Below are 27454 nucleotides of genomic sequence, written 5' to 3'. Positions count from 1 at the left end.
TTGATAAATGATCATTCCCCAGTTTACCTGACTCTTATTTGGTACACACACAATTTGGTACACAAAAAGGAAGTTGCAGGGCATGATGGGTTGTCCTTTTTGCTTCTTTACTTTCCCCTCAGACTTAGCTAATGCAGCCTGATTGGCTGAAGCCTCTTTCCCTCCTGTTTTCCCCTCCCACACCTCTGTTCATCTCTGACTGGCCAATATTTCTCATGCTGAGACAATGCACTTTCTATTGCAGAGCTGGGTGGGAGTGCCTGAAGACTGGGAGGAGGTCGGGCAATGCATACACAATCAGGCAGAGGAGAGTAAGGGAGGAAATGACATCAGGATTGGTTTCAAGATGGACACAATTAAAATGAAGAATCCCAAGAAGGATTTTCTCTTTTTTTGCTATAGGAAAATCACCAAAAATCAAAATGTGGACAGTGCAGTACATCTGTTATGCAAGTAGAGCAAGAATTTATCTACTTATATATGTGGGGTTTTTCTTCTGAGGTAGTATGGCTGACAGCTCCTCTTTAAAGAATGCAGATTGCCTGGCTGTCCTGCTGATCCTCTGTCTCCATAGACCCTGAACAAGCATGCAGATCAGATGTCTATGACAAATTTGAAAACCACCGACTCCAACTCCAACTCCGACTGCTCAGTTTATGAAACCAGCGACTTAGACTCCAACTCTAGCTGCTCAGTGGACAAACTTTTGCACAGGACAGAAAGAAAACAGAGAGAAGTACACCCTGTATGTATTTAGAGAGTTTAGCCGGTTTAATTCCCCCTCGTTTGTGTCTAATCACAAGTTGTAATTTGATCTCTTCCCTGTGTCACCTGACTGCCATGGCAGATAAGCTCATTTGAAAGCACAGGATGTTAACAATATGTATTGGGGTGTAGTGGTTAGCGCTCTCGCCTTGCAGTGTTGGGTCCCTGGTTCAAATCCCAGCCAGGGCATCTGCAAGGAGTTTGTATGTTTTCTGGGTACTCCAGTTTCCTCCCACATTCCAAAAACATACAGTTAAGTTAACTGGCTTCCCCCCAACATTGGCCCTAGACTATGATACATACACTACACGATACAAACAGACGTAAGACTAGGGATTAGATTGTGAGCTCCTCTGAGGGACAGTTAAGTGACAAGGCTGTATATACTCTGTACAGCGCTGCAGAAGATGCTGGCGCTATATAAATCTATATATATAAAATCGGATGTATGTGTGTGTGTGTGTATGTGTGTATGTGCCACGATCACGCGAAAACGGCTTGACCGATTTGAACGAAACTTGGTACACAGATCCCTTACTACCTGGGATGATATGTTCTGGGGGTCTCGCGGCCCCCCTGCACACCTGGGCGGAGCTACAAACAACAAATCAGATTCCACCCATTCAAGTCAATGGAAAAAATGTAAAAGGCTGCCATTCTCACAGTAATCAAGCCACAGTCCCCACACTTTGCACAGGTGGTCACTTGGTGACCGAGGTTACAAATCCAGGAAAAGTGGGCGGAGCATAAAACAGCCAATCAAATTTCAGCCGTTCATTTTAAATGGGAAAATGTAAACTGCAGCCATTCTTAGACTGTTAATCGTAGGGTTCTCAAACTTGCCACAGTTGGTCACTGGGTGAATGAGATTAAGATTCAAGAAAGTGGGTGGAGCCTACAACAGCCAATCAAAATTCACCTATTGATTTTCAAGGGGAATATTTAAACTGCTGCTATTCAATGGCAGAGGCTTCAAACTTGCTACAGTCGGTCATTGGGTGACTGAGGTCAAAGTTCACTAAAGGGGCGGGGCCACATACAGCCAATCAGATTTCCTTGGTGGATAAACTGCTTCCATTCACACATTTTTGATGCCTGGAACCTGAAAGCTCACAAACTTGGTCATTGAGTGACTGTGTGTCAAGGTTATGAAAAGTGGGCGGAGCCAAAACAACTTTTACTGGGAAAATATAAACGGCAGCCATTCTTACACCGTTAATGGCAGGGTTCTCAAACTTTGCACAGTTGGTCATTGGGTCACAGATTAAGATTTTGGAAGGTAGGTGGAGCCTAAAACAGCCAATAAAAATTACCCTTTTGATTTTCAAAGGGAATATTTCATCTGCTACCATTCTCTTATACTGTGAAAAGCAGATGCCTCAAACCCGGTACAGTTGGTCACAGGGTGACTAGGGTCCAAATTCAGGAAGAGGGCGGAGCAACAAACAGCCAAATTTGTTTATTTTTCAATGGGAATATACAAAGTATTGATACCAAGGATCCCAAAGCTGATAAACTTGATAATTGAGTGACTGTATGTCAAGGTTAGAAAAAGTGGCCGGTGCCAACAACTTCATTTTTTACATTGCAGGGTTCCCAAACTTTACACAATTGGACACTGGGTGACTGGGATGAATATTCAGAAATGTGGGTGGAGCCTACAACAGCCAATCAAAATGTACCTATTAATTTTCAAGGGGAATATTCACATTGCTACCATTCTTACACTGTTAGTGGCAGAGGCCTCAAACCTGATACAGTCAGTCATTGGATGACTGGGGTCCAAATTCACTAAAGGGGTGGAGCCACAAACAGCCAATCAGATTTGCTAGATTGATTTCAGCCATTCTGTTATTGCCAGGGTTCTCAAACATGACACAGTTGGCCACTGGGTGACTGTGACTAATATTCAGAAAAGTGGGTGGAGCCTACAGCAGCCAATCAAAATTCACCTTTTGATTTTCAAGGGGAATATTTACTTTGCTGCCATTCATGCACTCTTAATGGCAGAGGCCTAACATCTGCTACAGTCAGTCACTGGGAGACTGAAATTTAAATTCTGAAGGGAGCGGGCCAAAAACAGTTAATCAGATTTGTTTAATTTCAATGGTAAAATGCAACTTATTGATGCCAAAGACCCCAAAGCTCATAAACTTGGTCATTAAGTGACTGTATGTCAAAATTAGAAATAGTGGGCAGAGCCAAAAACAACTAACTTTTTACATGGGGAAATGTAAACTGCAGCTTTTCTTACACTGTTAATGGCAGGGTTCTCAAACGTCACACAGTTGGTCACTGGGTGACTAGGATTAATATTCGGAAAAGTAGGTGGAGCCTACAAGAGCCAATCAAAATTCACCTATTGATTTTCAAGGGGAATATTGAAACTGCAGCCATTCTCACACTGTTAATAGCAGAGGCCTCAAACCTGCTACAGTCGGTCGTTAAGTGTTTGGGGTTCAAATTCAGTAAAGGGCCGGAGCCAGAAACAGCCAGATTTCTTTGCTGGATAAACTGCTTCCATTAGCACAATTTTGATGCCAGGAACCCAAAAGCTCACAAACTTGGTCATTGAGTAGTGCCTGTGTGTCAAGGTTACAAAAAGTGGGTGGAGTTAAAAACAGATTTTTCTGGGAAATTGTAAACTGCAGCCCTTCTTCACTGTTAATGGCAGGGTTCTCAAACTTAGCATAGCTGGTTACTGGGTGACTGGGATTAATAATCAGAAAAGTGGGTGGTGCCTAAAAATGCCAATTAAAAATCACATGTCGCTTTTCAAGGAGAATATTAAAATTGCTGCCATTCTTGCACTGTTAATGGCACAAGCCTAAAACCTGGTACAGTTGGTCATTGGGTCACTGAGGTTCAAATTCAGAAAAGGGGACAGAGCCACAAACAGTGAATCAGATTTGTTTCATTTCATGGGAAAATACAAATTATTGATGCCAAGGACCCCAAAACTCACAAACTTGGGCATTGAGTAGTGACTTTGGCCTCAATTCACTAAGCTTTATCAAACACTTTATCGAACGTTTGATAATTATCCTCATGAGTAAAATATAATTTTGAATTCACTAAGGTGTTATAGATTTATCAAATGTTTTATCCATAAAATGTTCAATAAATCTATAACACTTTAGTGAATTCAAAATGAGATTTTACTCATGAGGTAAATTATCAAACGTTCGATAAAGTGTTTGATAAAGCTTAGTGAATTGAGGCCTTTGTGTCCAGGTTACAAAAAGTGGGCGGAGCCAAAAACAAATGTCACTGGGAAAGTGTAAACTGCAGCCCTTCTTACACTGTTTATTTTAGGGTTCCCAATCTTTGCCCAGATGGTCACTGAGTGACGGAGATATTCAGGGAAGTGGGTGGAGCCTATAATAGCCAATCAAAATTCACCTGTTGATTTTAAAGTGGAATATTTTAATTGCTGCCATTTTTACACTGTTAATAGCAGATGCCTCAAACCTGCTACAGTTGGTCATTGGGTGACTGGGGTTCAAATGCTGGAGAGGGGTGGAGCCACAAACAGCCTATCTGATTTGTTTAATTTCTATGGGAATATACAAATTATTGATGCCAAGGACTCCAAAGCTCACAAACTTGGTCTATTGAGTGTTTGTGTGTTAGGGTTAGAAAGTGGGCGGAGCCAACACCAGTCAAATACATACCCGGGCAATGCTGGGTCATCAGTGGGTGGAGACAAATACACATTTCACTGGGAAAATGTACACTGCAGCCATTCTGTTAATGGCAGGGTTTTTAAACTTTGCACAGTTGGTCACTGGGTGACTGAGATTAATATTCAGAAAAGTGGGTGGAGCCTACAAAAGTGAATCAAACTTCACCTGTTGCTTTTCAAGGGGAATATTTAATTGCTACAATTATTGAACTGTTAATGGCACAGGCCTCAAACCTGGTACAGTTGGTTATTGGGTGACTGGGGTTCAAATTCAGAAAAAGGGGTGGAGCCACACACACCCAATCAGATTTGTTTCAGTTCAATGCAGATTATTGATACCAAAGACCGCAAAGCTCACAAACTTGGTCAGTGAGTAATTGTGTGATAGGGTTAGAAAAAGTAGGCGGAGCCAACACCAGCCAAATACATACCCGGGCAACGCCGGGCAATCAGCTAGTACTAAATAATGATAATAATAGGTCTGCTTCCAAGAATCAGGAAGTAGAAACAGGGCAGATTTATTTTAGGATTTGTATCGGCTGTAACAAAGAATTTTTTCTGTAACGGTTTTTATGCGGTTGCCTAGGTTTTAGAGCAGTGAGAAAAAAACTGAACAAAATTCAGATTGGAAATGTTGGAAATAATCGATCTGGCAGGTAAATCTGCCAGACAATTGTATGGTGTGTGCCTAGCATTAGGCGTATTCGTATGCCTGGTACACACCATGCAATTTCCCATCAGAGAGATGGGTCGAATGGATCATTTCAGACGGGTCCGATCTGATCTCCGATTGTTATTCTGATCAATTTTTCAATTACTTTTACACAAAATCGATCAGGAGTCAGATCGGACCTGTCATAAATGATCTCAGTGTTCTCCCCAGGCTCTTTTAGCCGGGTGCTCCACCCGGCTAGATTTGGTGACCACCCGGCTGTCATCGGCTCACCTCCTCACCACTGCCCTGCATTTTCATCTCGACCCACCCGGCTACTTTTTCATGCCACCCGGCTGGAAAAAAATTCTGGGGAGAGCACTGTATCTATTCGACTATCAATCTGACGGGAGATTGCATGGTGTGTAGCAGGCATTAGAGAGAGCCAGTGCGCTGTATACGATAACAAACAATTGTGTCGGCTAATTACTTCATGAGCCTGCAGATGAGAGGGAAGGCAGAGGCTATAATTAGCAGAGGCGGCAGCCGTTACTGACTTCCTGATTATATTTCTGCACCAGTGGATCGCTGTGACCGTCTGCAGGAAGTGGCTGAACAGCTCCCTGGCTACAGATACTGATTTAAAGAGGAACTCCGGTGAAAATAATGTCATAAAAATAAGTGCTTCCTTTTTACAATAATCCTGTATAGATAGTCAGTGTTTGCCCATTGAAAAATCGTTCCTCTCCCTGATTTACATTTAGACATTTATCACATGGTGACATTTTTACTGCTGGCAGGTGATGTCACTGGAAGCAGCTGCTGCTTGCTTTTTTGGCAGTTGGAAACAGCTGTAAACAGCTATTTCCCACAATGCAACGAGGTTCACAGACAGGAAACTGTCAGGAGTGCCACGGCCCTCACAGATTCCTGTGGGAGGGGTTTCACCACAATATTAGCCATACAGCGCCACCTGATGGTCTGTTTGTGAAAAGGAATAGATGTCTCATGTAAAAGGGGGTATCAGCTACTGATTGGGATGAAGTTCAATTCTTGGTCAGAGTTTCTCTTTAAGAGATCTTCAATATTTCTGATATTAAAAAAAGAAAATATTTCTGCTGGTTCCCATCTTTACTGTTTCTCTGTGATCACTAAAGTGACATCATTTCTGCCCTTTTCTAAGTGGACCTGAACTCTTGCACAAGAAAGAAGGAAAACAGAAAAATGCACTCTGCATGTATTTAGAGAGCTTAGCTTGTCTAATTCCCCTTAATCTAAGTCTAATCACAAGTTGTAATTTGAACCCTTAGCTGTGTCAGCTGACTGCCTCAGCAGAGCAGCTTGTTTTTCAACACAGGATGTAAACCCTCTGTCTGCTTCCATGAAAGCAGGAAGTAGACACACTGCAGATTTATTGCTAGAGTTCTGTAAGCTGTAACAAAGCAATGTCCTCCTTTAAAGGGATACTGTAGGGGGTCGGGGGAAAAAGAGCTGAACTTACCCGGGGCTTCTAATGGTCCCCCGCAGGCATCCTGTGCCCACGCAGCCACTCACCAATGCTCCGGCCCCGCCTCCTGTTCACTTCTGGAATTTCAGACTTTAAAGTCTGAAAACCACTGCGCCAGCATTGCTGTGTCCTTGCTTCCCCTGATGTCACCAGGAGCGCACTGAGCAGGCCCAAGTATGGTCTGTGGCTGCGCCGTGCATTCCTGGTGACATCAGGGGAAGCAAGGACACAGCAACGCAGGCGCAGTGGTTTTCAGACTTTAAAGTCTGAAATTCCAGAAGTGAACAGGAGGCGGGGCCGGAGCATCGGTGATAGGCTGCGCAGGCACAGGATGTCTGCGGGGGACCATTAGAAGCCCCGGGTAACTTCAACTCATTTTCCCCCAACCCCCCTACAGTACCACTTTAAAGGTGATTATGCTGTTGCTTATCTTTTAGAGTAGAGAGGAAGTTCTGAGTTCAGGTCCGCTTTAACTAAGCTCAGCCGTCATTTACTGCTTACGGTGGCCATACAGCTCTTGACTTGGCAGCCAACAGACCATTCGATTAAATAATTATTATCGAAACGGGGGGGAAAAAAAATCAGTGCCGCCAACAGCCTGCCCAACCGTGAATGTGACCAGTTTGAGGCCGAAGTTGGTCCCATGTAGCCATCGGACACGCTGCAAGATTTTGGGCCGTTGTGGTCGATCTCGTGTGTGGTGGTGACAGCGAGAGATATCAGGATGAGCATGAATTACCTTCTGGTCATAGTTTGCCTTTATTATCTGAAATGGGAAGTTTCTGCCATTTGCGTTTTGAGATAAGCTTGTTACTGTAGCTAAAAAAGGCTTCCCACTGGTGTTGGGGCTCCTGCACGTAATACAGACCAGCGTTACACATTACCTTCTGGAAGTGGGACAGGTCCTCTTCACACCTCTCCGGAGTACAAGCGCCTTACAACCAATCATCATGCAGCTCCTGTACCTATCCAATAACATGCAGGGATGGAAGCAGCATGGGGATTGGCTGTACGGTGCTTGTACACAGGAGAGGAGTAAAGAGGACCTGTCCCACCACTAGAAGCAAGTAATGTATAAGCTCCACTGCAGCTCAGGATTTTATATGGGGGCCCCCCTGCAATAGCGGGGGCCGTGCAGGTTATTGTTATGCACCCCATAGACCAGCTATGGTTTACTCAGCTATTCCTGCAACACCTATATCTGGTGACCTCCCCTCCCTTCATGATGTGGTCCCTCAGAGTTTGGCCATCAGTGAAGTGTGAAAAGAATTTGATAACAGTAAACAATGAGATAAGCAGTGAAATGCACACACCCGTACTTAAAGCCAATGGGTACCAATTTAAAAACCAAAAAGTCAGATACTCACCTAAGGAGAGGGAAGGCCCGGTCCTAATGAGCCTTCCCTCTCCTCTCCCGGTGCCCTCGGTGCTGCGCTGGCTCCCCCGTTCGCGTCCGCCGCCGCAGGGACTTCGGAGGTCTTCGGGAGCACTCGGGCTTCCGAAGATGGGCCGCTCCATACTACGTACGCGCGAGTGCATCATAGAGGGCGCTCGCGCATGCGTAGTATGGAGCGGCCCGTCTTCGGGAGCCCGAGTGCTCCTGAAGGCTTCCGAAAGCTCCCTTCGGCATGCGGAAGTGGCAGTATTTGACCGAACTGGTCGAATACTGCCACGGGGGATCCTGCGCGGGACCGGGCACCGGGAGAGGAGAGGGAAGGCTCATTAGGACCGAGCCTTCCCTCTCCTTAGATGAGTATCTGACTTTTTGGTTTTTAAATAGGTAAACATTCACTTTAACAGCACTTCCCAAACAATTCCTATCGCAAGTGAAAAAATCATGCAAATCGATAGTGTACCTTTAAAGGACAACTGTAGCGCGAGGGATATGGCAGCTGCCATATTTATTTTCTTTTTAAACAATACCAGTAGTGTGTGAATCATACCAGAAACAAGCATGCAGCTAATCTGGTCAGATCTGACAATAATGTCAGAAACGCCTCATCTGCTGCATGCTTGTTCAGGGGCTATGGCTAAAAGTATTAGAGGCAGAGGGTCAGAAGGGCAGCCAGACAACTGGTGTTGCGTAAAATGAAATAAATATGGCAGCCTCCATATACCTCTCACTACAGTTGTCCTTTAAGAACGCACAGCTAACAGTCACCACTAAGGATCATGGGAAGTGCAGTTCAGTGTCCAACAGTGAGCAGCATCAATCCCTACTGATGTTCTGCTGCTAAAAGGGAAAAAAAATACAGATAATGACATCCCTCTCTGCAGTGGCATAACTAAGGAGCTTGGGGGCCCCAGTGTGAGTTTTACATGGGGCCCCAAGCACTGTATTGATATGGTGCCCCAAAACCTGCCAAGCACAGCTGCAGTGTCACAGGGGTGTATTTAGAGTAAACAGTTTGTTAAAGGGAATCTGAAGTGAAAATAAACTTATGAGATATTGAATTGCATGTGTAGTACAGCTAAGAAATAGGACATTAATAGCAAAGAAATGCATCTCATATGGTTTCCAGCACAGGAAGAGTTAAGAAACTTCTCTTGTCATCTACGCAAAAGAGCTTCTCTGGGCTCTCCGTCACAACTTGGGGAAACTACAGTGCTGTTTTGTGAAGCACTTATACATCAAAGAAACAGTGAGAGACAGCTTCAGATAAGGTTTTAATGCACGGGAGTTCAAAGGGTCATTAGCTCTGCTCTGTTTCCTAGTTTACATACATAAATAAAGAGTGTGGTATATAAATTACATATATGACAGAATGATGCTATGTTATAAAAAAAAGCTGTGTAACTGAAAATAAAAATGAGACTCCTTTCTTTGCTACTATTGTTCTAGTTCTTAGCTGTACTACACATACAATTCATTATATCATAAGTTTTTTTTTTTACTTCAGTGTCACTTTACAGTGGAGCCGAGAAACTTTTTCTCATTGCATAATTGTGTTCCTTTCATATAGTTTATAGGGCATCCTCAAGCCAAATACTTGTTATTGTTTTGTTTTAATACTCTAATTGCCTATAAACTAAACAAGCCACGCCCACAGCTCGTTTTGTGCCTTGGCACTGTAGCAAGGGCTTATGGGAACTCAGACTGGGCAGGAGGAGGAAGAGAGGGGAGTGAATTTACACACAGGCAAGCTGATAGCATCTCCAGCCCTCAGCCTGTGACACTGTGACAAACAGAACATGGCTGTCCTCATTGTATCACAGGAATAAATAATCATATACTGTTGAAGCTGTTTGCAGCTACATTTGCTGTGCAAACTATCTAAACTTTAGATAAGATATATAGACAAGTTACTTGTTATAGTTAGTTTTTAATCTCGGATCTGCTTTAAGGATTACCACTATGCAATGTACATATAGAGGTATTCATTACCAGCAGAGAACTAATGAAAAGCTAATAAGATGGAGGAAGGAGGGACCTAGTGGGTCCCGCTAGTCCAGGGGCCCAGGTGCGGTCACAGCCTCTGCACCTCCTATTGCTACACCACTGCCTCTCTGATTGAATTGCGTGGTGCCTGGCACAGGAGGCCTGGCTGCGGAGGGCTCCGCCTACTTACTTGTATCCGAACTTGTCCATGGCGATGGAAGCGTGCTTGGGGTACTTGTCACAGGTGTAGATGTTGCGGTCATCCTCTGGGATGAGGTCCACATCGTGGAAGAACAGGCAGTCCCAGTCCTCGTCCTTCATGGCCTCTTTAAAGCCCACGTTCAGCAGCTTCGCACGATTGAAGGTGAAATTCCCAGCCTGGAGAAACAGAGACGTCAGCGGTGAGGAGACGCCAAGCAATTTGTAACGCTAACAACTTACGTGGCACCTGAGTGAGCGAGTCAAGATCGGAAAGGTTAGATAAACTGGGTTTATTTAGTCTAGAGAAAAGACGCCTTAGAGGGGATCTAATTAACATGTATAAATACATCAGAGGGCAATATAATAGCTTGGCGGATGAGCTTTTTGTCCCTAGGCCTTCTCAAAGGACTAGAGGACATGATCTGCGCATGAAGGAAAAACGTTTTAGCCATTTATTTAGGAAAGGGTTCTTTACAGTAAGAGTGATTAAGATGTGGAATGCATTGCCACAGGAAGTCGTTATGGCAAACTCTATACCTGCATTTAAAGGGGGCTTAGATGCTTTCCTTGCGTTGAAAGACACCCATGGCTACAGTTACTAGGTTATGCCTAATGATGTTGATCCAGGGATTTTATCTGATTGCCATCTGGAGTCGGGAAGGAATTTTTCCATTTAGGGGCTAATTGGACCATGCCTTGTAAGGGTTTTTTCGCCTTCCTCTGGATCAACAGGGATATGTGAGGGAGCAGGCTGGTGTTGTACTTTATACTGGTTGAACTCGATGGACGTATGTCTTTTTTCAACCAAAATAACTATGTAACTATGTAAACGAGATAAACAGAGGAACACCAAGAGCCCCAATAGTGTAGTATGTATTGACAAAGGGGGTAATGACAAAGAGTAATAGTTGTTATACTCACAAGCATGGGTCACCAATAGGCAACCACTGTAAAGGCAGGTGGGGAGATTATCCTGACCCCACTCAGGAATAAGAAGTCGCTCTCTGTAGATAGTAGAAAAGGGTCGCAACCCTCCACCCAGTGTGGATACAATATTATATAGGAGAGAACAGAGGCGCCAAAAGAATAAAAGGGGTTTTAAAGGAGCTTAAAAGCCAAAACTTGGTAATTAGAGGAGGCAGTGGTGGACTTACCCCCTCCAAGCAGACACAACACGACTGTACATTCAGTCTATTTATTAACGAACTCCAGACAAAACAAAGCAACGCGTTTCACGGGTCAGCGCCCGCTTCCTCAGGCAATAGAAAAAGGAGTTACAGCATCTAGCAAAACAAACGGCACTCAGCGCCTCTGACACTTTTGGCGCCTCTGTTCTCTCTTATATAATAATGTAACTATGTAAGGGTGAGTTTACTGCACGTCATGCAGAGCTTATGTAGCCTGCCACTGTGACAAGATGTAATGTATACACCATGCTGCTTCTTCCTCTAACTCTCCTCTCCTGACACACCCAGTGCTGCTGGAGGACTCTGCTCCTTCCTCTAAAGGTAGCTATACACTGGTCGATTTGCCATCAGATTCGACCAACAGATAGATCCCTCTCTGATGGAATCTGATCAGAGAGGGATCGTATGGCTGCCTTACTGCAAACAGATTGTGAATCGATTTCAGCATGAAACCGATTCACCATCTGCTGAGCTGCCGCTGTCGCCTGTCGCCCCCCCCCCATCCCCGCATACATTACCTGAAGCCTGGTCCCGGGCATCTTCTCCGCATCGGCTCCCGGCTGACATCTTCCGCATCACGACATCCGGCATCCGCGTATAACTTTCTGTCACTTCAGTGACAGCAGAAGTTCAAATAGAGCGCCCTCTATTTGTACTTCCGCTGTCACTGCAGTGACACAGGAAGTTATACACTGATGCCGGATGTCGTGATGCGGAAGGTGATGCGGAGAAGATGCCAGCCGGGAGCCGGGAGGTGATGCAGAGAATATGCCCAGGACCAGGCTTCAGGTAATGTATACCTGCGTCGATCGTACGCCGCTAGCGACGCGCTCCCTACCCGCGGGCGATCGACGGTAATTTCCCGCACGGAGCGATCGATCTATTTCGGGACGAAATAGATCGAAATTTAGCGTTTAGCGTGAACGATGTGACAGCAGATTCGATCCCAGTGATCGAATCTGCTGTCGATCGACGGGTAATCGGCTAGTGTATACCGGCTTAACTCTCATCTCCTGATATACTCTGTGCTGCTGGAGGACTCTGCTCCTCCCTCTAACAGTCCTCATCCTGTAGTGCCTCCTACCCTCTCCATAGAAACCTTTGGCTATCAGTAAACAACGTGTGTGTATAAGGCTTGTTGCCCAGTGTCACCCTAAGGGTCAAGCTTAATCCTTAAAGTGAACCAGAGACGATGCACCCTCCTGTATTTTACCATATATATCAGTGGGAACATTCGAGAAAACACCTACTCTGCTCTCTGCTTCATCCTTCACTGCTCAGCCTGCTTATTATCAGCCCTGATAAAATCCCCGACTGAGCATCCAGTCTGGCTTTGCTCAAGAATAAGAGGGCGGTAGGAGGGTGGATACTGGGTGGTAAGGGGGTGGATACTGGGTGGGAAAGGGGCAGAAACTGAGTGCAGACAAGGACCGCCTCTTCCTCCTTGACTTCCAGTCGAATAATTCAAAGTAAGATTGTGGGGACCCGAGGGGGTGCCGAAATGCATGGGCTATGTCACAGCACCACGTAAATGGATATATGTTTACTTTTATATACATGTTCTCAGTTCAGAGGTGCTGTAATGCCTGGTACACACAGTGCAATTTTCCATCCGATTGATGGTCAAATCGATTATTTCCAACAGGTCCAATCTAATTTCTGATCATTTTTCTGATCGATTTTCCAATTACTTCTCTACAAAAATCAGAAAAACGATCGACAATAAGATCGGACCTGTTGGACATAATTTGACCATCAATCTGAAGGAAAACTGCATTGTGTGTACCGGTAACCTTGCGGGACAGCTGTGCTGCACACATGCAGGAGACACTACTGAATAGCTGTGCTCACCACAAGCTTACATAAGTAGTACTATGACCACTTTCTTTATCAACTATTGCATTAGCATAAAACAAAGGAGCACAAGTCTCTCCACTGATAACAGTAAGTGGAAAGTCTACACGGAGCTGATAGGCTGAATAGGTGCTCTGATAAGCTGCTTGATGTGGCCGCTGGCACCTGCAGGAGGCAAACATTGCATGAAGGCCAGGCAGAGGAGAGGAGGTGTGATTGTGGAAGAGGTCATACACCATCTGCAGGAAATGGCCATCTGCAAATCCCGCTATGAAACCAGCGGATAAAGAGAACCATTCTTTAGGGCTCTTTCACAACTGAGCCTGCTTTCTGCGTTGTAACGCAAAGTCAATATTTTACCTTTCAGACCCGTCGCTGAGTTTTGGTGCGTTTCGGTTCGATGCACCCGGAAGTTTTTAATCGTCAGGAGCCGGTGTTTTCCTGTCGGGTGAATGAATAACTACTGTCGATTAATGCGTCGCAGCACTACATCCCGACGACACGCCGCAGACCATAACGCGAGAAGGAGAACGGCTCCTGCACGCATTCTCACATGTGAAAGAGGCCTTATGGAGGAAGGTGCATGATATTATTTGAGGTGGTGTGGAGGGATTTTTGTAATAAAATAATTTCCGACAAGTCCGATCTGATTTTAGATACTTTTTCTAATCAATTGCTATAGAAGTGATCAGAAAATCAAATAAAAATCAGATCAGACCTGTCAGAAATGATCTATCGAGCCATCTATCGGCTGAAACAACTCGTGGTGTATTCCCAGCACTAGGCCAGACCTGCCAGTAGCGGAATCAGCCCTGGCAAGTAGACAGACTGCTACAATAAGAGGTGCTACAACCTGGCAGGATGATTACTCTGGTTAGAATAGGACAAGTGGCTGGTTTGCTCTGGAGAACGGACCAATCAGAGCCTTCCCTGGGGTTTGGTACCTGGTGGATGATGTAGATGCCGTAGTTGAGCTGCTGCCGCTGCAGGAAGGGGTGGAGATAGTACAGGAGATATTTAAGGTGCTGCTCCCTGTTCCGGTGAGGGATGATGACGGCGGTCTTGTGGCTGGAATCGCAGTCGGGCGGCTTGTAGCGCCCCCCTTTGGTCACATACGGGTTCTTGTGCATCACATCTTCCATGGACAGTGTCTCCGGCAGCTGCACTCTGATTGGCCCTCCTGAGGACGGGAAGACAGAGGAATGTTAGGAATGGCAGGGCAAGTGTGTACAACCCCCCTCCCCCCCGAGTTAAACTCAAAACTTTCTCCGTGCTCTAAAAGATTAGCCATAGCAAGATAACCTTTATGGAAGAAAACATTTCTTCATAACAATTTATGGAAATCCTAAAGAAAAAACTAACAAAGGGAAATAAAAAAATAAAAACACTAGTTTTACTTTTGGTTTCACTTTTGCAGAAGGCACTGAAAGGGTTAAGCACGAGGATGGTTTCACAATGTAAACCAGTGTTAGAGATGCGGTACGTCGCTTCCGCCGACCGTGGCCTTCAGGGAACACAGTGCTAGTACATGTTGTTCCCTGTCTGGCCACCAGCCTAACCGGAAGTGACGCGCGCTTGTGGTCACTTCCTGCTTCAGGGTATGCTGAAGTACACAGAAGTGTATTCTAAAACTACACTTTAGCGCATGCGCGCCGCGACAGCGCGTTAATTGTTTTAAAATGCAAGCATCGCCATAGACTAACATGACTTCCGGGCCAACGCAGAAGCCGCGTGGTAACGTAGTTTTGCACCTGCATCAGGGATGCAGCAAAAACGTTACTTCCATCGCGCCGTAACGCCAAAGTATGGAAGACTCTATAGACTTTCATTGCACAGCGGTGGGGTGCAGTAAAAATACCGCACCGCTCTGGTGTGAAAGGGCCCTCAGCGTTTACTACATGGAGAGCTGCTAGGCTATTCGTGGTTACTAATAAGAATTAATTAGACAAGTTGATCTGCCTAAACAGAACAAAGTGAAGTGAATTTCTTCAGTAACTCTATGTGGAATAAAGACTTTTCATTGTGTGCTGAGCAAGAGTCCGGGTTCACTTTAAATCACACCTGAAGTGAGAGGAACATGGTGGCTGACATATTTCCATTTGAACAATGCAGATTGCCTGGCTGTCCTGCTGATCCTCTGACTCTACGGCCGGTTTCAGACCGCGGATTGGCGGTAGCACCGCCAAAAACAGGCCTTCGGGGATTACCACCTTAGTATGCATTAATCCTCTTTTGGTCGAGATCCAAACAGGAATTGATGCTCGCTTTCAGTCACTTCCTGTTTTGGAAATACGTAAGTGCGCAAAAGTGTATTGTAAAACTACGCTTCCGCACATGCGCGCTGCAACGCTTCTGCCAACTTTTTTAAAAATCCCTGCATCGCCATAGACTTGCACGACTTCTGGTCCGACACAGATCGCCGCACAGCAACGTAAGTTTGGAAGCGAGTTGTAGGGCGCTTCCGGTGCAGCGTACTGCAACATGGGGAGTGTGAACTACCCCATAGACTTTCTTTAGGCTGTGGTGGGATGCGATAAAATTACCGTAACGCACCAGTGCGAAACGGCCCTCATAGTTTTAGCCATAGACCCTGAACAAGCATGCAGATCAGGTGCTCTGACTGAAGTCTGACTAGATTTGTTGCATACTTGTTTCAGGTGTGAGATTTAGACACTATTATTTCCAGAAACATCAGTGGGACTGCCAGGCAACTGGTATTACTTGACCTCCAAGGGTTTTTAAAAATAATGAAAATGTATTTCATTTTTCTATGGGAAGGTGTATGATGGGGTATTTGGAAGTGGTTGTACTTTTTGGCCACAAGATGGAGATACAGAGTTAGTGTGTTCTAAAAATAGAAACAGAACCAAGTGTTTACATGTGTTTATATATGTGTAAACACAGGGACATAGATACACAGGTAGGTAGATACTCTATCTGGTGGTGGTCAAGTAAGGCAATATATATGGAAGCCACCATATCCATCACACTTCAGGTTCCCTATAAAGGTGGCCATACATTGGTCGATGTGCCATTAGATCGACCAGCTGACAGATCCCTATCTGATCGAATCTGATCAGAGAGGAATCGTATGGCTGCCTTTACTGCAATCAGATTGTGAATCGATTTCAGCCTGAAACCGATTCACCATCTGCTGAGCTGCTCCTGCCGCCTGTCCCCCCCCCCCCCCCCCCCGTATACATTACCTGAGGCTGGCTCCCGGGCATCTTCTCCGCATTGCACGGCTCTGTTCCGGCTCCATCCCGGCGCTTCCTGTGTTACTCCGTGACCAGGAAGTTCAAATAGAGCGCCCTCTATTGTAACTTCCTGGTCACTGCAGTGACACAGGAAGCGTCGGGATGGATGGAGCCGGAACAGAGCCGTGCAGCGCGGAGAAGATGCCCGGGAGCCAGCCTCAGGTAATGTATATCGGCCGCTAGCGACGCGCACTTTACCCGCGGGCGATCGAGGGTAATTTCCCGCACGGCGCGATCGACGGACCGATCCGATTTCGGGAGGAAATCGGATCGGCGGCTGCGTTTACCGCGAACGATTGGCAGCAGATTCGATCCCAGAATCGAATCTGCTGTCGAAACGGCCGGGAATCGAGCCAGTGTATGGCCAGCTTAAAGCACACTTGAAGTGAGAGGGATAGAAGGCTGCCATTTTTATCTCCTGTTAAATAAATCATGGAGGTAAAAGATTTAACAATAGGCCAACTATGACTAAATAATCTATAAATGAATATTGTAAAAGAAAATGCCATATGATTTGTTATGTTATTTTCACTGCAGCTCCTCTATAAACACATATAAAAGAAGCGGTTTCTGTAGCTGGGCTTTTAATTGGTCATTTTTGTAAATGGAGTCCACTGTTTTGCTTGACGGTTTATAGGACAATCTCCTGCAGATCGAACTCTCATAAAGGCCGTCATCAGGAGCACATTAAGTTTAATTACACAGCTAATCCCTTTATGACCAACAATAAGTGCTGACACCAGAGATAAGGGCCCACATAATTAGTGCAATCACTGGCTGTAATCTGTGGATGAGGATATGGCGGCCTCCGGTCACGCTGGTGAGCGCGTTTCATCTCCCTCCCCGCAGGTCCCGCTCAGCGCAAGATAAATGGATACTCCGTGAAGCAGAGGCCCCGCGGGAACGGTCTGCCCTGTGCGCACTGCAAGGCTCCCACCGCGGGAACGGTCTGTCCTGTGCGCACTGCAAGGCTCCGACCGCGGGAACGGTCTGTCCTGTGCGCACTGCAAGGCTCCGACCGCGGGAACAGTCTGCCCTGTGCGCATCTCCAGGCTCTGACCGCGGGAACGGTCTGCTGTGTGCGCATCTCAAGGCTCTGACCGCGGGAACGGTCTGTCCTGTGCGCACTGCAAGACTCCCACCGCGGGAACAGTCTGCTGTGTGCGCACTGCAAGGCTCTGACCACGGGAACGGTCTGCTGTGTGCGCACTGCAAGGCTCTGACCGCGGGAACGGTCTGCTGTGTGCGCACTGCAATGCTCCAACTGCGGGAACGGTCTGCTGTGTGCACATCTCAAGGCTCTGACCACGGGAACGGTCTGCTGTGTGCACATCTCAAGGCTCTGACCGCGGGAACGGTCTGCTGTGTGCGCATCGAACGGTCTGCTGTGTGCGCATCTCAAGGCTCTGACCTCGGGAACGGTCTGCTGTGTGAGCATCTCAAGGCTCTGACCGCGGGAACGGTCTGCTGTGTGCGCATCTCAAGGCTCTTAACGCGGGAACGGTCTGCTGTGTGCGCATCTCAAGGCTCTTAACGCGGGAACGGTCTGCTGTGTGCGCATTGCAAGGCTCTGACCGCAGGAACGGTCTGTCCTGTGCACACTGCAGTGCTCTGACCGCGGGAACGGTCTGCTGTGTGCGCATCTCAAGGCTCCAACCGCGGAAACGGTCTGCTGTGTGCGCATTGCAAGGCTCTGACCGCGGGAACGGTCTGCTGTGTGCGCACTGCAAGGCTCCGACCACAGGAACGGTCTGCTGTGTGCGCACTGCAAGGCTCTGACTGCGGGAACGGTCTGCTGTGTGCGCACTGCAAGGCTCTTACCGCAGGAACGGTCTGCTGTGTGCGCACTGCAAGGCTCTGACCGCGGGAACGGTCTGCTGGATACAGCTTGGACTTTACTTGAGGGCTGTTCCTTTGACCTGTCCTACTCAGAGGACAACCATAAAAGAAAGTGTCAGGGAACACAGGACCGTCCATGTGTACAGTGGTTTGTGAGCTACAATGACAGTGCCATAATAGATTTTTGGATGTCAGCCAGGCCAGATGTAAAGTCCCGCTCCCGTGTCTCTGAGAATGGATTCAGCTTGCAGGGAGTGACTGCACCTGCCCACAGAAAGCACCCAGAGTTTAAGGCATTAGCGTCTGTTATTTCATGGACAATACGAGACACTCCTCTGTTCCTTCTTCCTTTCATTGGAAGCTTGAGCTGCACAATAGGAGCCTGCAGGGTGTATTCCCAGCTGGCCGGGTCCCTGGAGGGGAATATTTACTGTACAGCAAGCTGCAGGAGCACAGCTCTCCTCTCACCAGTGACTGATGCCGTGCAAAGGTCCCCAGACCACACGTCACGCAGGGACGGAGAGCGCTCGCCAAACACGCACATCAAATAACGGCACTTGTTTATTAGCGGGCTTCTCAGCTGGAGGACACTGCACAAGGATGGAAAACTTCAAGCACCTGTCCAGCGTCAATGTTATTAAACACTTCCCTATCCATGGTGATTCCTCTGCTCACCGCAGAGCAATTTTCACGAATTATGCTCCTCCCATTCATCAATAACTTTATCACTACTTATCACATCAAAATGATCTATACCTCCTTTTTTTCACCACAAATTAGGCTTTCTTTGGTTGGTACTTTTTGCTTAGAATTATTTTTTTTATATGCATTTTAACCTCTTCACCTCGAAGGGTTTTTCCTCTTAAAAAAAACAGAGCAATTTTCACCCGTCAGTGCTCCTTTCATTCATTCACCTATAACTTTATTACTACTTGTCACAACAAAACAATCGCTTGTTTTTTTCACCACTGATTAGGCTTTCTTTGGGGTGTAATTTTTGCTAAGAATTATTTTATTCTAACTCAGTTTTAATGGGAATAATAAGAAAAAAATTAAAAAATAGTCATTATTTCTCAGTTTCCGGCCATTATAGTTTCAAAATAAAACATGCTACCGTCATTCAAACCCACACATTTTATGTGCCCATTTGTATCGGTTATTTCAACGTTTAAAATTTTTCCCTAGTACAATGTATGGCGCCAATATTTTATTTGGAAATAAAGCTGTATTTTTTCAGTTTTGCGTCTATCCCTAATTACAAGCTCATCATTTATAAAGTAATTGTAGTATACAGTTTTTGTATACATATTAAAAAAAAGTTCAGTCCCTAAGGTAACTATTTATGTATTTTTTTTATTTGTAATTTTTTTTTTATTAAAAAAATAAATTAAACCAAATGGTAACTTTAGGGGAGTGTGGGAGGGCAGGGGTTAATTAGAAAAAAAAAAAAAAAAGGTAACTAGGGATGATTAACTGAAAAAAAAAAAGGGTGTGTAATATTACAATTTGGCCACAAGATGTCCTTAGTGGTGACTTCAGCTTACCGTACTATTAGTACGGAAATGGAAAGACTACCTGAACGGGATTTATGACTGGCAGAGCCATCTGAATAGACGGCTGTGGCCATTCACAGGGGAAGTAGATGAATGAATGGGATTTGTGTTCCCATTGATTGATCTAGCGGATAAAGATCGGTGATAATGAGTGGCGGTATCAAGCCCGGGTTTGGGGGGGCGGGGGCGGGCAGTACATAGTAGCTACGCCCCTGCACAGAGTTGTGGCATATTGCAGGGGCGTAGTTACTCGTCCCGGGGGAGGGGAAATGGTTAAAGGAAATAATAACAGAACAAAAAAAATAGAAAAAAAAATGATTGCTTCGTTTTCATTATAGTTTTAAAATAAAATGTGCTACGATAGATAAAACCCACAAGTTTTATTTGCCCATTTGTCCCATTTTTTTACAACTTTTAAATTGTGTCCCTATTGCAATGTATGCAGACTGAAATATTGGAAATAAGGTGTATTTTTCTGTTTGTGTTTCTTTATACTATTCCAATAATTACAAGCCCTAATTTGCAAAAGTAATAGTGATATACCCTTATGACAGCTGAGTCCCAAAGGTAACCATTTATGATTTTTTTTTTTAAATGCCGTCACTTTAAAAAAAAAAAAAAAACAAGGTCACTATAGCGAAGGGGGAAATATGGGGGTTAAAAAAATGATTTATTTATTTTTTTTTTTTATAAATTTTAACATTTGTATTATTTTTGGTCACTAGATGTCCCCACACTATCCTGTGTACTGAACAGTGCACAGGAAGTAGTGTAAATCTGCGTCAATCTCGTTGATGCAAGATGATTATTGACTACTGGCACTCTGATCGGTGAGTGTGAAAACGTTTCTACTCCTTGATCAGTACTCTGCCGTGTGTGTGTGTGTGGGGGGGGGGGGGGATAGTGTCACGGATGCAAGCGCGTGCACGCACCGCTGTGAACTGCAGGATACGTGTATCTACATCCCTGGTGCTAAAGTGAAGTTCACATGGGCGTAGGCGGTTAAAGTCATAGTTTCAATGTATAGGAATATTTTATGCATTTACAGGATACCCGAGGTGATATGTGACATGATGAGATAGACGTGTGTACAGTGCCAAGCACACAAATAACTAGGCTGTGTTCCTTTTTTTTTCTTCCTTTTTCTGCCTGAAAGAGTTAAACATCAGATATGGAAGTGGCAGTTCCTGTCAGGACTGGGTCAGACTACAGTGTGACCCTCATGGATAAGAAATTACAACTATAAAACACTTTCCTAGCAGAAAATGGCTTCTGAAAGCAGGAAAGAGATAAAAAGGGTCAATAGTTCATAGATTTTAGCTCTGACATACTTCAATGAATGTGTCATTGAGCAAAAACAATAAACCAGTAACAACGTAAAAAGTAGATTCAAATATTAAATAAAACTGTGGAAAATCTTAAAAAAAGTCCTTTTTAGGAAAAGGAGGATATATACAATTGTTTATTTCATTAGTTTATTTTCACCTCAGGTGTCCTTTAACGCAAACGGCAAGTGACCTAAGCAAAAACAGTGAGATACTCACGTATGGAGCGGGAAGGCTGCCATGGGGTAAATTTGGCAAATTCGATCAACTGCACTTTTTAGGTAAAAGTTGAATTTTTGTTTTCGAGCGAGAAAGGTGATTGAATTTCCCCATGTCATTGTACTCTGACTTCTGCTGTTTTCCCATAACAGCTTTGGCAGTTCACACACAGAACATACTTTCAGCCTGAAGCTGCTGCTTAATAATATGTAACCAGCTTTAATACGAATAATAATAATGTTGGCAGCAGGATTTTGCACGCGGGTAGATGACTCACGCCCATCTGACGGGGGATTTGCACCAATGGTTACCAGCTCGCCTTTGAAGAGCGCAGGAAAACAAGAATTACCCGTACCAGGAATCTGTATACTAATCCCTGAGCCGACCCCCTGGAGCTCAGAGCAGTTGTGGAGGAAAGGCCAGTTATGAAACAGGCAAAGCTGAGACACAATCATTCTCTACAGAGGAGCTGCAGGCAGAGCTGGAGAGCCCCATGTTTATGTCACACTGCAGCTCAAACCAGAAGTACACAGAGGGCTGCAAGAGACATAGAGAAACTATTGCATTATAAAGGTCGCTGCACCATCATCTATTGCTCATGTGTGGGAAACTGCATCAGTGTTGACTGCTTATATGCAGCAGGTGATACAGTCTCCCCATGTCTATGCACTACTCTGCTCTACTCCTGCTCTTGCTAATTACCCCAGCTCCGCCTCCATACATCTTCCTAGCCATGTCCTGAACTGCTACTGCTGCCCTGCTCATCACTCCAGCTCCGCCTCCATTTGTCTTCCCAGCCACTTCCTGCTCTGCTACTGCTTCTCTTCTCCACTCTCCTCCTGCTAAACACTCCAGCTCGGCCTCCATAGGTCTTCCCAGCCACTTCCTGCTCTGCCACTGCTTCCCTTCTCCACTCTGCCTGCTAAACACTCCACCTCCACCGCCTGCATATGTCTCCCCAGAACACTTCCTGCTCTGCCACTGCTTCTCTTCTCCATTCTGCTCCTGCTAAACACTCCACCTCCGCCTCCATAGGTCTCCCCAGCCACTTCCTGCTCTGCCACTGCTTCTCTTCTCCACTCTGCTCCTGCTAAACACTCCACCTCCGCCTCCATATGTCTTCCCAGTCACTTCCTGCTCTGCTACTGCTGCCCTGCTCCACTCTGCTGCTGCTAAACACTCCAGCTCCACCTCCATATGTCTTCACAGCCACTTCCTGTAATGCTACTGCTGCCCTGCTCCACTCTGCTCCTGCTAATCCCTCCGGCTCCGCCTCCATATGTTATAGAGGCTTCCTTCTTCTTAGGTAAGTATCCAACTTTGACCAGAGGTTCGTCTCAAGTACACTTTAATTGTAACAGGGGAGAAGAGGTCTTCATCGAGAATAAAATCCAGAAGGTCCGCACACTCCTATGTAGACCAAGTCTGCTGTTTTATTCAAAAAACGTGACACAATTCCATTCCATAACCAACTATTCGTTTTGGGGCCTCGAGGGGTCCCCTTTGTCAAGGTAAACACACAGAATGGTAACATGTGTAACTGACAAAACATTCTGATATATAGGCAGTGATGGTGTCAATGACCCCACCCCTCACATTCAAAATTGCCGCCCGGCCGTTACACTTGCATATGATGTCAAACATTAGCATAATTGGTCATTTGCATGGATAAACAAATCAATATGCACAATTGGTCATTTGCAAGGATTACCAAACACACTGTTGTTGTACAACACCAAGTGGTCATACTCCGTTATGTCATACCTGACACGTTAGCTGGGCCATGCTCCGCTCTGCCATTCAGCTGGGGACCCTCAATAACCATACGGGCGGATGTCCCGCCTCAGTTTTGCCCGTGCACCGAGTCTGTGTAAGGCTGGGTGCACACTAGACCCGGTTGCAGGACGGACACTGCAGTCCGGATCAGGGGAAGTACCCACCGTACTGCAAACTGATGAAAGTGCATCAGTTTTGCATCAGTTTCCGTTCAGGTTTTTCCCTGACAGAAAACGTCTCCATCATTAGGAAGGAGTGGGAGGATTTTTTGGGCCAATCATAAAGCTCAGGCTATCCGTTTTCACATCCGTTTTTTGCCTGTGGAGCTAAAGATGCGTTTTCTCAATACTTTCACTACCCCTGCGTGTATCCGTGGTCCTGATCCGTTGCGTGAAAATGCAGCAGATCCGGACCTTCCGTTCAGGTTTTCAAAACGGATCCCCGCAAACGCAGACGGATCCGTTTTTTACTTGGGTGAGGCTGGCTGCTATTTTAAACATTAGTATCCGGGACTCCGTTTTTCATCAAGTTTGAAAAACGCAGCCACGGATACGTTTCCGGACCTAGTGTGGACCAGCTCTGATAGACTCAAGGTGCTAGGGCTTCACTGCGCACATCGCGCGTCACATCGTGCGCCCTGTGGAATGCCCACTCTCATTCATGCTGCGACCGCATGGCCACAAGGAATGCCACCATCACGCACCGTCGCTAGTGCACATGTCCATCCAACATAGACTGCAGCCGGGGATGCGCCGTATCAGCGTGGTATCCTGGCAACCCACCGCCAATGCTGTGCGCGCATAGTCCGGCGCATAGTCAGTGGCCATGCGGTCGCAGCATGAATGAGAGTGGGCATTCCACAGGGCGCACGATGTGACGCGCGATGTGCGCAGTGAAGCCCTAGCACCTTGAGTCTATCACACAGACTCGGTGCACGGGCAAAACGGAGGCGGGACAGAATGTTTTGTCAGTTACACGTGTTACCATTCTGTGTGTTTACCTTGACAAATGGGACCCCTCGGGGCCCCGAAACGAATAGTTGGTTATGAAACGGAATTGTGTCACGTTTTTTGAATAAAACAGCAGACTTGGTCTACATATGAGTGTGCGGACCTTCTGGATTTATCATCGACTGTTACTCAGGTCCAGCACCTCCACAGTGGTGTGCGGTTCCTCCTCGGATTCATCGAGAATAAGGGGCGGAGGAAGTGCCGACTGATATTTTGAGAAATAGTCCAGAACATAAGTCTGTCTGCAGCGACAGAAATGCTGAACTTTGTGCATCTGTAAAAAATCTACAAGTCACGTGACTCATCCTGAAAGCAGCACCTGAAAAATGAAGAAAGTGCTGCTCCGCTCATTAGGGATGTTTGGCTTGGCTGAGCATGAAAGTTTTCTACAACTGTCACTACTGAAACCGTCCAACCGGCAGCCACACCCACCTGTAACCAGAGACTGATGGGAATTAGGAGGCAAATGCAAGACAAAGGACGAGATAATAACGAACTTCGAGGTGGAACTCTGACAATCAGTTTTACGAGAAGAAGTTTTTATGACCCGATGATTTACTCACCACACAAAACTGACTTCATTATTAACCTGTGGCCCATAAGTCTAAAGTAGGTTATCACACTAGTGGTTTAAAGAGGAACTCTAACCAAGGATTGACCTTCATCACCAATCAGTAGCTGATACCCCCTTTCCCATGAGAAATCTTTACCTTTTCTCAAATGGATCATCAGGGGGCGCTGTATGGCTGTTATTGTGGTGAAACCCCTTCCAGGGGTACTGACATCACACTGTGAGAGCCTTGTTGCATTGTGGGAAATAGCTGTTTGCAGCTGTTTCCAACTGCCAAAAAAAAAAAGCAAGCAGCATCTCCTTCTAGTGACATCACCTGCCAGCAGTAAAAATGTCACCATGTGATAAATGTCAGAATGTAAATCAGGGAGAGGAAAGATTTTATAATGGGCAAACACTGACTAAGGCTCCCTGCACACTGCAAATCCGATTTTCCCTGGATGCTATCAAAAGAAAAAACGCAGAAAAACCGCAGTATACAGTACATAATTATTGTAAAAATTAAGCACTTTTTTCATTACATTATTTTCACTGGAGTTCCTCTTTAAAGAGACTCTGAAGCGAGTATAAATTTAGTTTTTAAACATGCAGTCATGTTAATCAGCATAACTGCTGCTAAAACGCCGCTACCCCCCAAATCCCCCCCTGCAAAAGCCACTACTTTCCTGGTCGTGGATTTTGCTGCTCATGGAGGCAGAGCTATGAGCCGCAGCTCCGCCTCCATGAGCGTCAATCGCTGCACGGATCTCCGCCTCTCCTCCGCCCCTCTCTGTGAAGGCAGATTCAGAGGGGCGGGGAGAGGCGGCGATCAGCCGGGATTGGCGCGCTGAGAGGCAGAGCTACAGCCCTAAGCTCTGCCTCATCAGGAAGCGCTCCCCAGAGGTAGGAGAGAGGATTTGGGGGGTATAAACCCCTCGTTTTGCCGCAGGATAGCGGGGGTTTTGGCAGCGGTTATACGGATTAACATGACTACATGTAAAAAAAAGTAAATTTATACTCATTTCAGAGTCTCTTTAAGCGTTGCTTTATTCCATCAGTTAGTCCAATCTGCTAGATGACAATTGTTTTGGGGCTCTGACGGGTTCCCCTTTATCAAAGCATAGAAGCAGACACTCAGCATTCGTAAATGTCTTCTTCAATGCTTTGAAACTGCTGTTATTCCCCACAATGCAACAAGGTTCCCACAGTGTGATGTCAGGACCTCAGTGCTGTAAGGTGCTGACATCACACTGTGGGAGGGGTTTCACCACAATATCAGCCATACAGAGCCCCCTGATGATCCATTTGAAAAAAGGTAAAGGTTTCGCTTTAAACTACTGCTGTACTAACCTACTTTGGACTTATGATTCACTAGTTCTGGTGGTTTGGCTTGCCACCTTGGTAATGCACAAGGACTACCTTAACCACTTTACCACCAGTACAATTTCAGGTTTAAGATTGGCACACCTTACCGTGTGTGGTTTGGGTGCTCAGTCTCGATGTGAAAGCAGCATCAATCCAATATCAATAATCCAAGTTCGACTGGCACACCATGTCAATTATCCAAGCGAGTTTATTGTTTGCACAGCATGACAATTGTTTCGGGGCCACGGAGGGTCCCCTTCATCAAATAAAGTGCAGACATACAATCAGTGCAGAGTTCAAACACCTATATATATATATAACAACTGAGACCCATCCCCAGGCATCTGACAGGAACTCCCCCTTAATTAGCATACTGATTCCACTCCATACAATAACATTGCATAAATGCCACAGTCGATAATTACCCATTGTTGCATAACTAACCTCTGTGAGTGGTCCTAGCTAATGTCATTGAGCTTGCCCCCTGATGCACTCCACAAGATAAGCAGCTGTCCGTGCAAGAGTACAAACTGCATAGATGCAGTCTGTAAACTTTGAAAACTCGCGCCATCCGCCGTCAGTGTGGTTAATCAGCCGTTAGGCTGATCATGCGGTGTCCCGGGCCGTTGTCATGGCAACCTGACAAGCAGGTCGTCATGACCAATCGGAATTACGGATGGGCGTATCCATGACGCCGTCTCCTTCCCCGATCAGCCGGGGCTGTCGTTTTGCCCAACCGCAAGATTTGAATCCTTTAAATTCGAGGTGGATCTGTTTAAATATGAACGATTACTGAAACTTAAACAATTTTTCTATGAAAAACCGAACATTACTACAGCAATACAGCCTTCTAAATTTAAATTAAAGAGCTCGTTCATACCACCAGGATCTTTTCCCAGCATTGAGACTTTTACCAACACAACAAGACATGATGTCCTACAACACAATAAGGACAATAGAAGGAAGGTGAACAAATCCAACTTAACATGGAATGAAAGACAAGCCATCAAATCGTTAAAGAACAACAGAGACATAATAATTAAACCCGATGATAAAGGGGGAGCCATTGTTATCATGGATTATAAACAATATAGCATGGGCATTCAAGAAATGCTGGCAGAAAACACCAGTTATCAAGAGATTCCGTATGATCCAACTTTGAAGATTCTAAAACAATTAGATGAACTCCTCGCACTGGGCATTAACAACAACTGGATCACAGAAAGTGAAAGTAAGTTCTTATCACCAGAGTTTCCCCAACGACCAGTTATATATGGATTACCTAAAATACATAAGGGACTGGCACCTTTGAAGTTTCGTCCAATCATTT

At 45.6% G+C, this 27454-nt stretch overlaps 1 protein-coding gene across 3 annotated transcripts in view; it reads right to left on the bottom strand.

The window, feature by feature from the left end:
- Positions 1-27454, bottom strand: part of LOC137521970 (beta-1,4-galactosyltransferase 3-like) — a 263991-nt gene that overhangs the window by 35378 nt on the left and 201159 nt on the right. For all 3 annotated transcript variants that reach the window (XM_068241947.1, XM_068241949.1, XM_068241948.1), the window contains exons 3-4: positions 14175-14410; positions 10179-10366 (exon numbers count right to left, since the gene is read on the bottom strand). In XM_068241947.1, coding sequence (XP_068098048.1) covers positions 10179-10366; positions 14175-14410 — 424 coding nt within the window. The remainder of the gene's footprint in view (positions 1-10178; positions 10367-14174; positions 14411-27454) is intronic.

Source organism: Hyperolius riggenbachi, chromosome 6 (genome assembly GCF_040937935.1).
Source record: "Hyperolius riggenbachi isolate aHypRig1 chromosome 6, aHypRig1.pri, whole genome shotgun sequence".
NCBI classification, from domain to species: domain Eukaryota; kingdom Metazoa; phylum Chordata; class Amphibia; order Anura; family Hyperoliidae; genus Hyperolius; species Hyperolius riggenbachi.
This window is presented reverse-complemented; position numbering and strand designations above follow the sequence as displayed.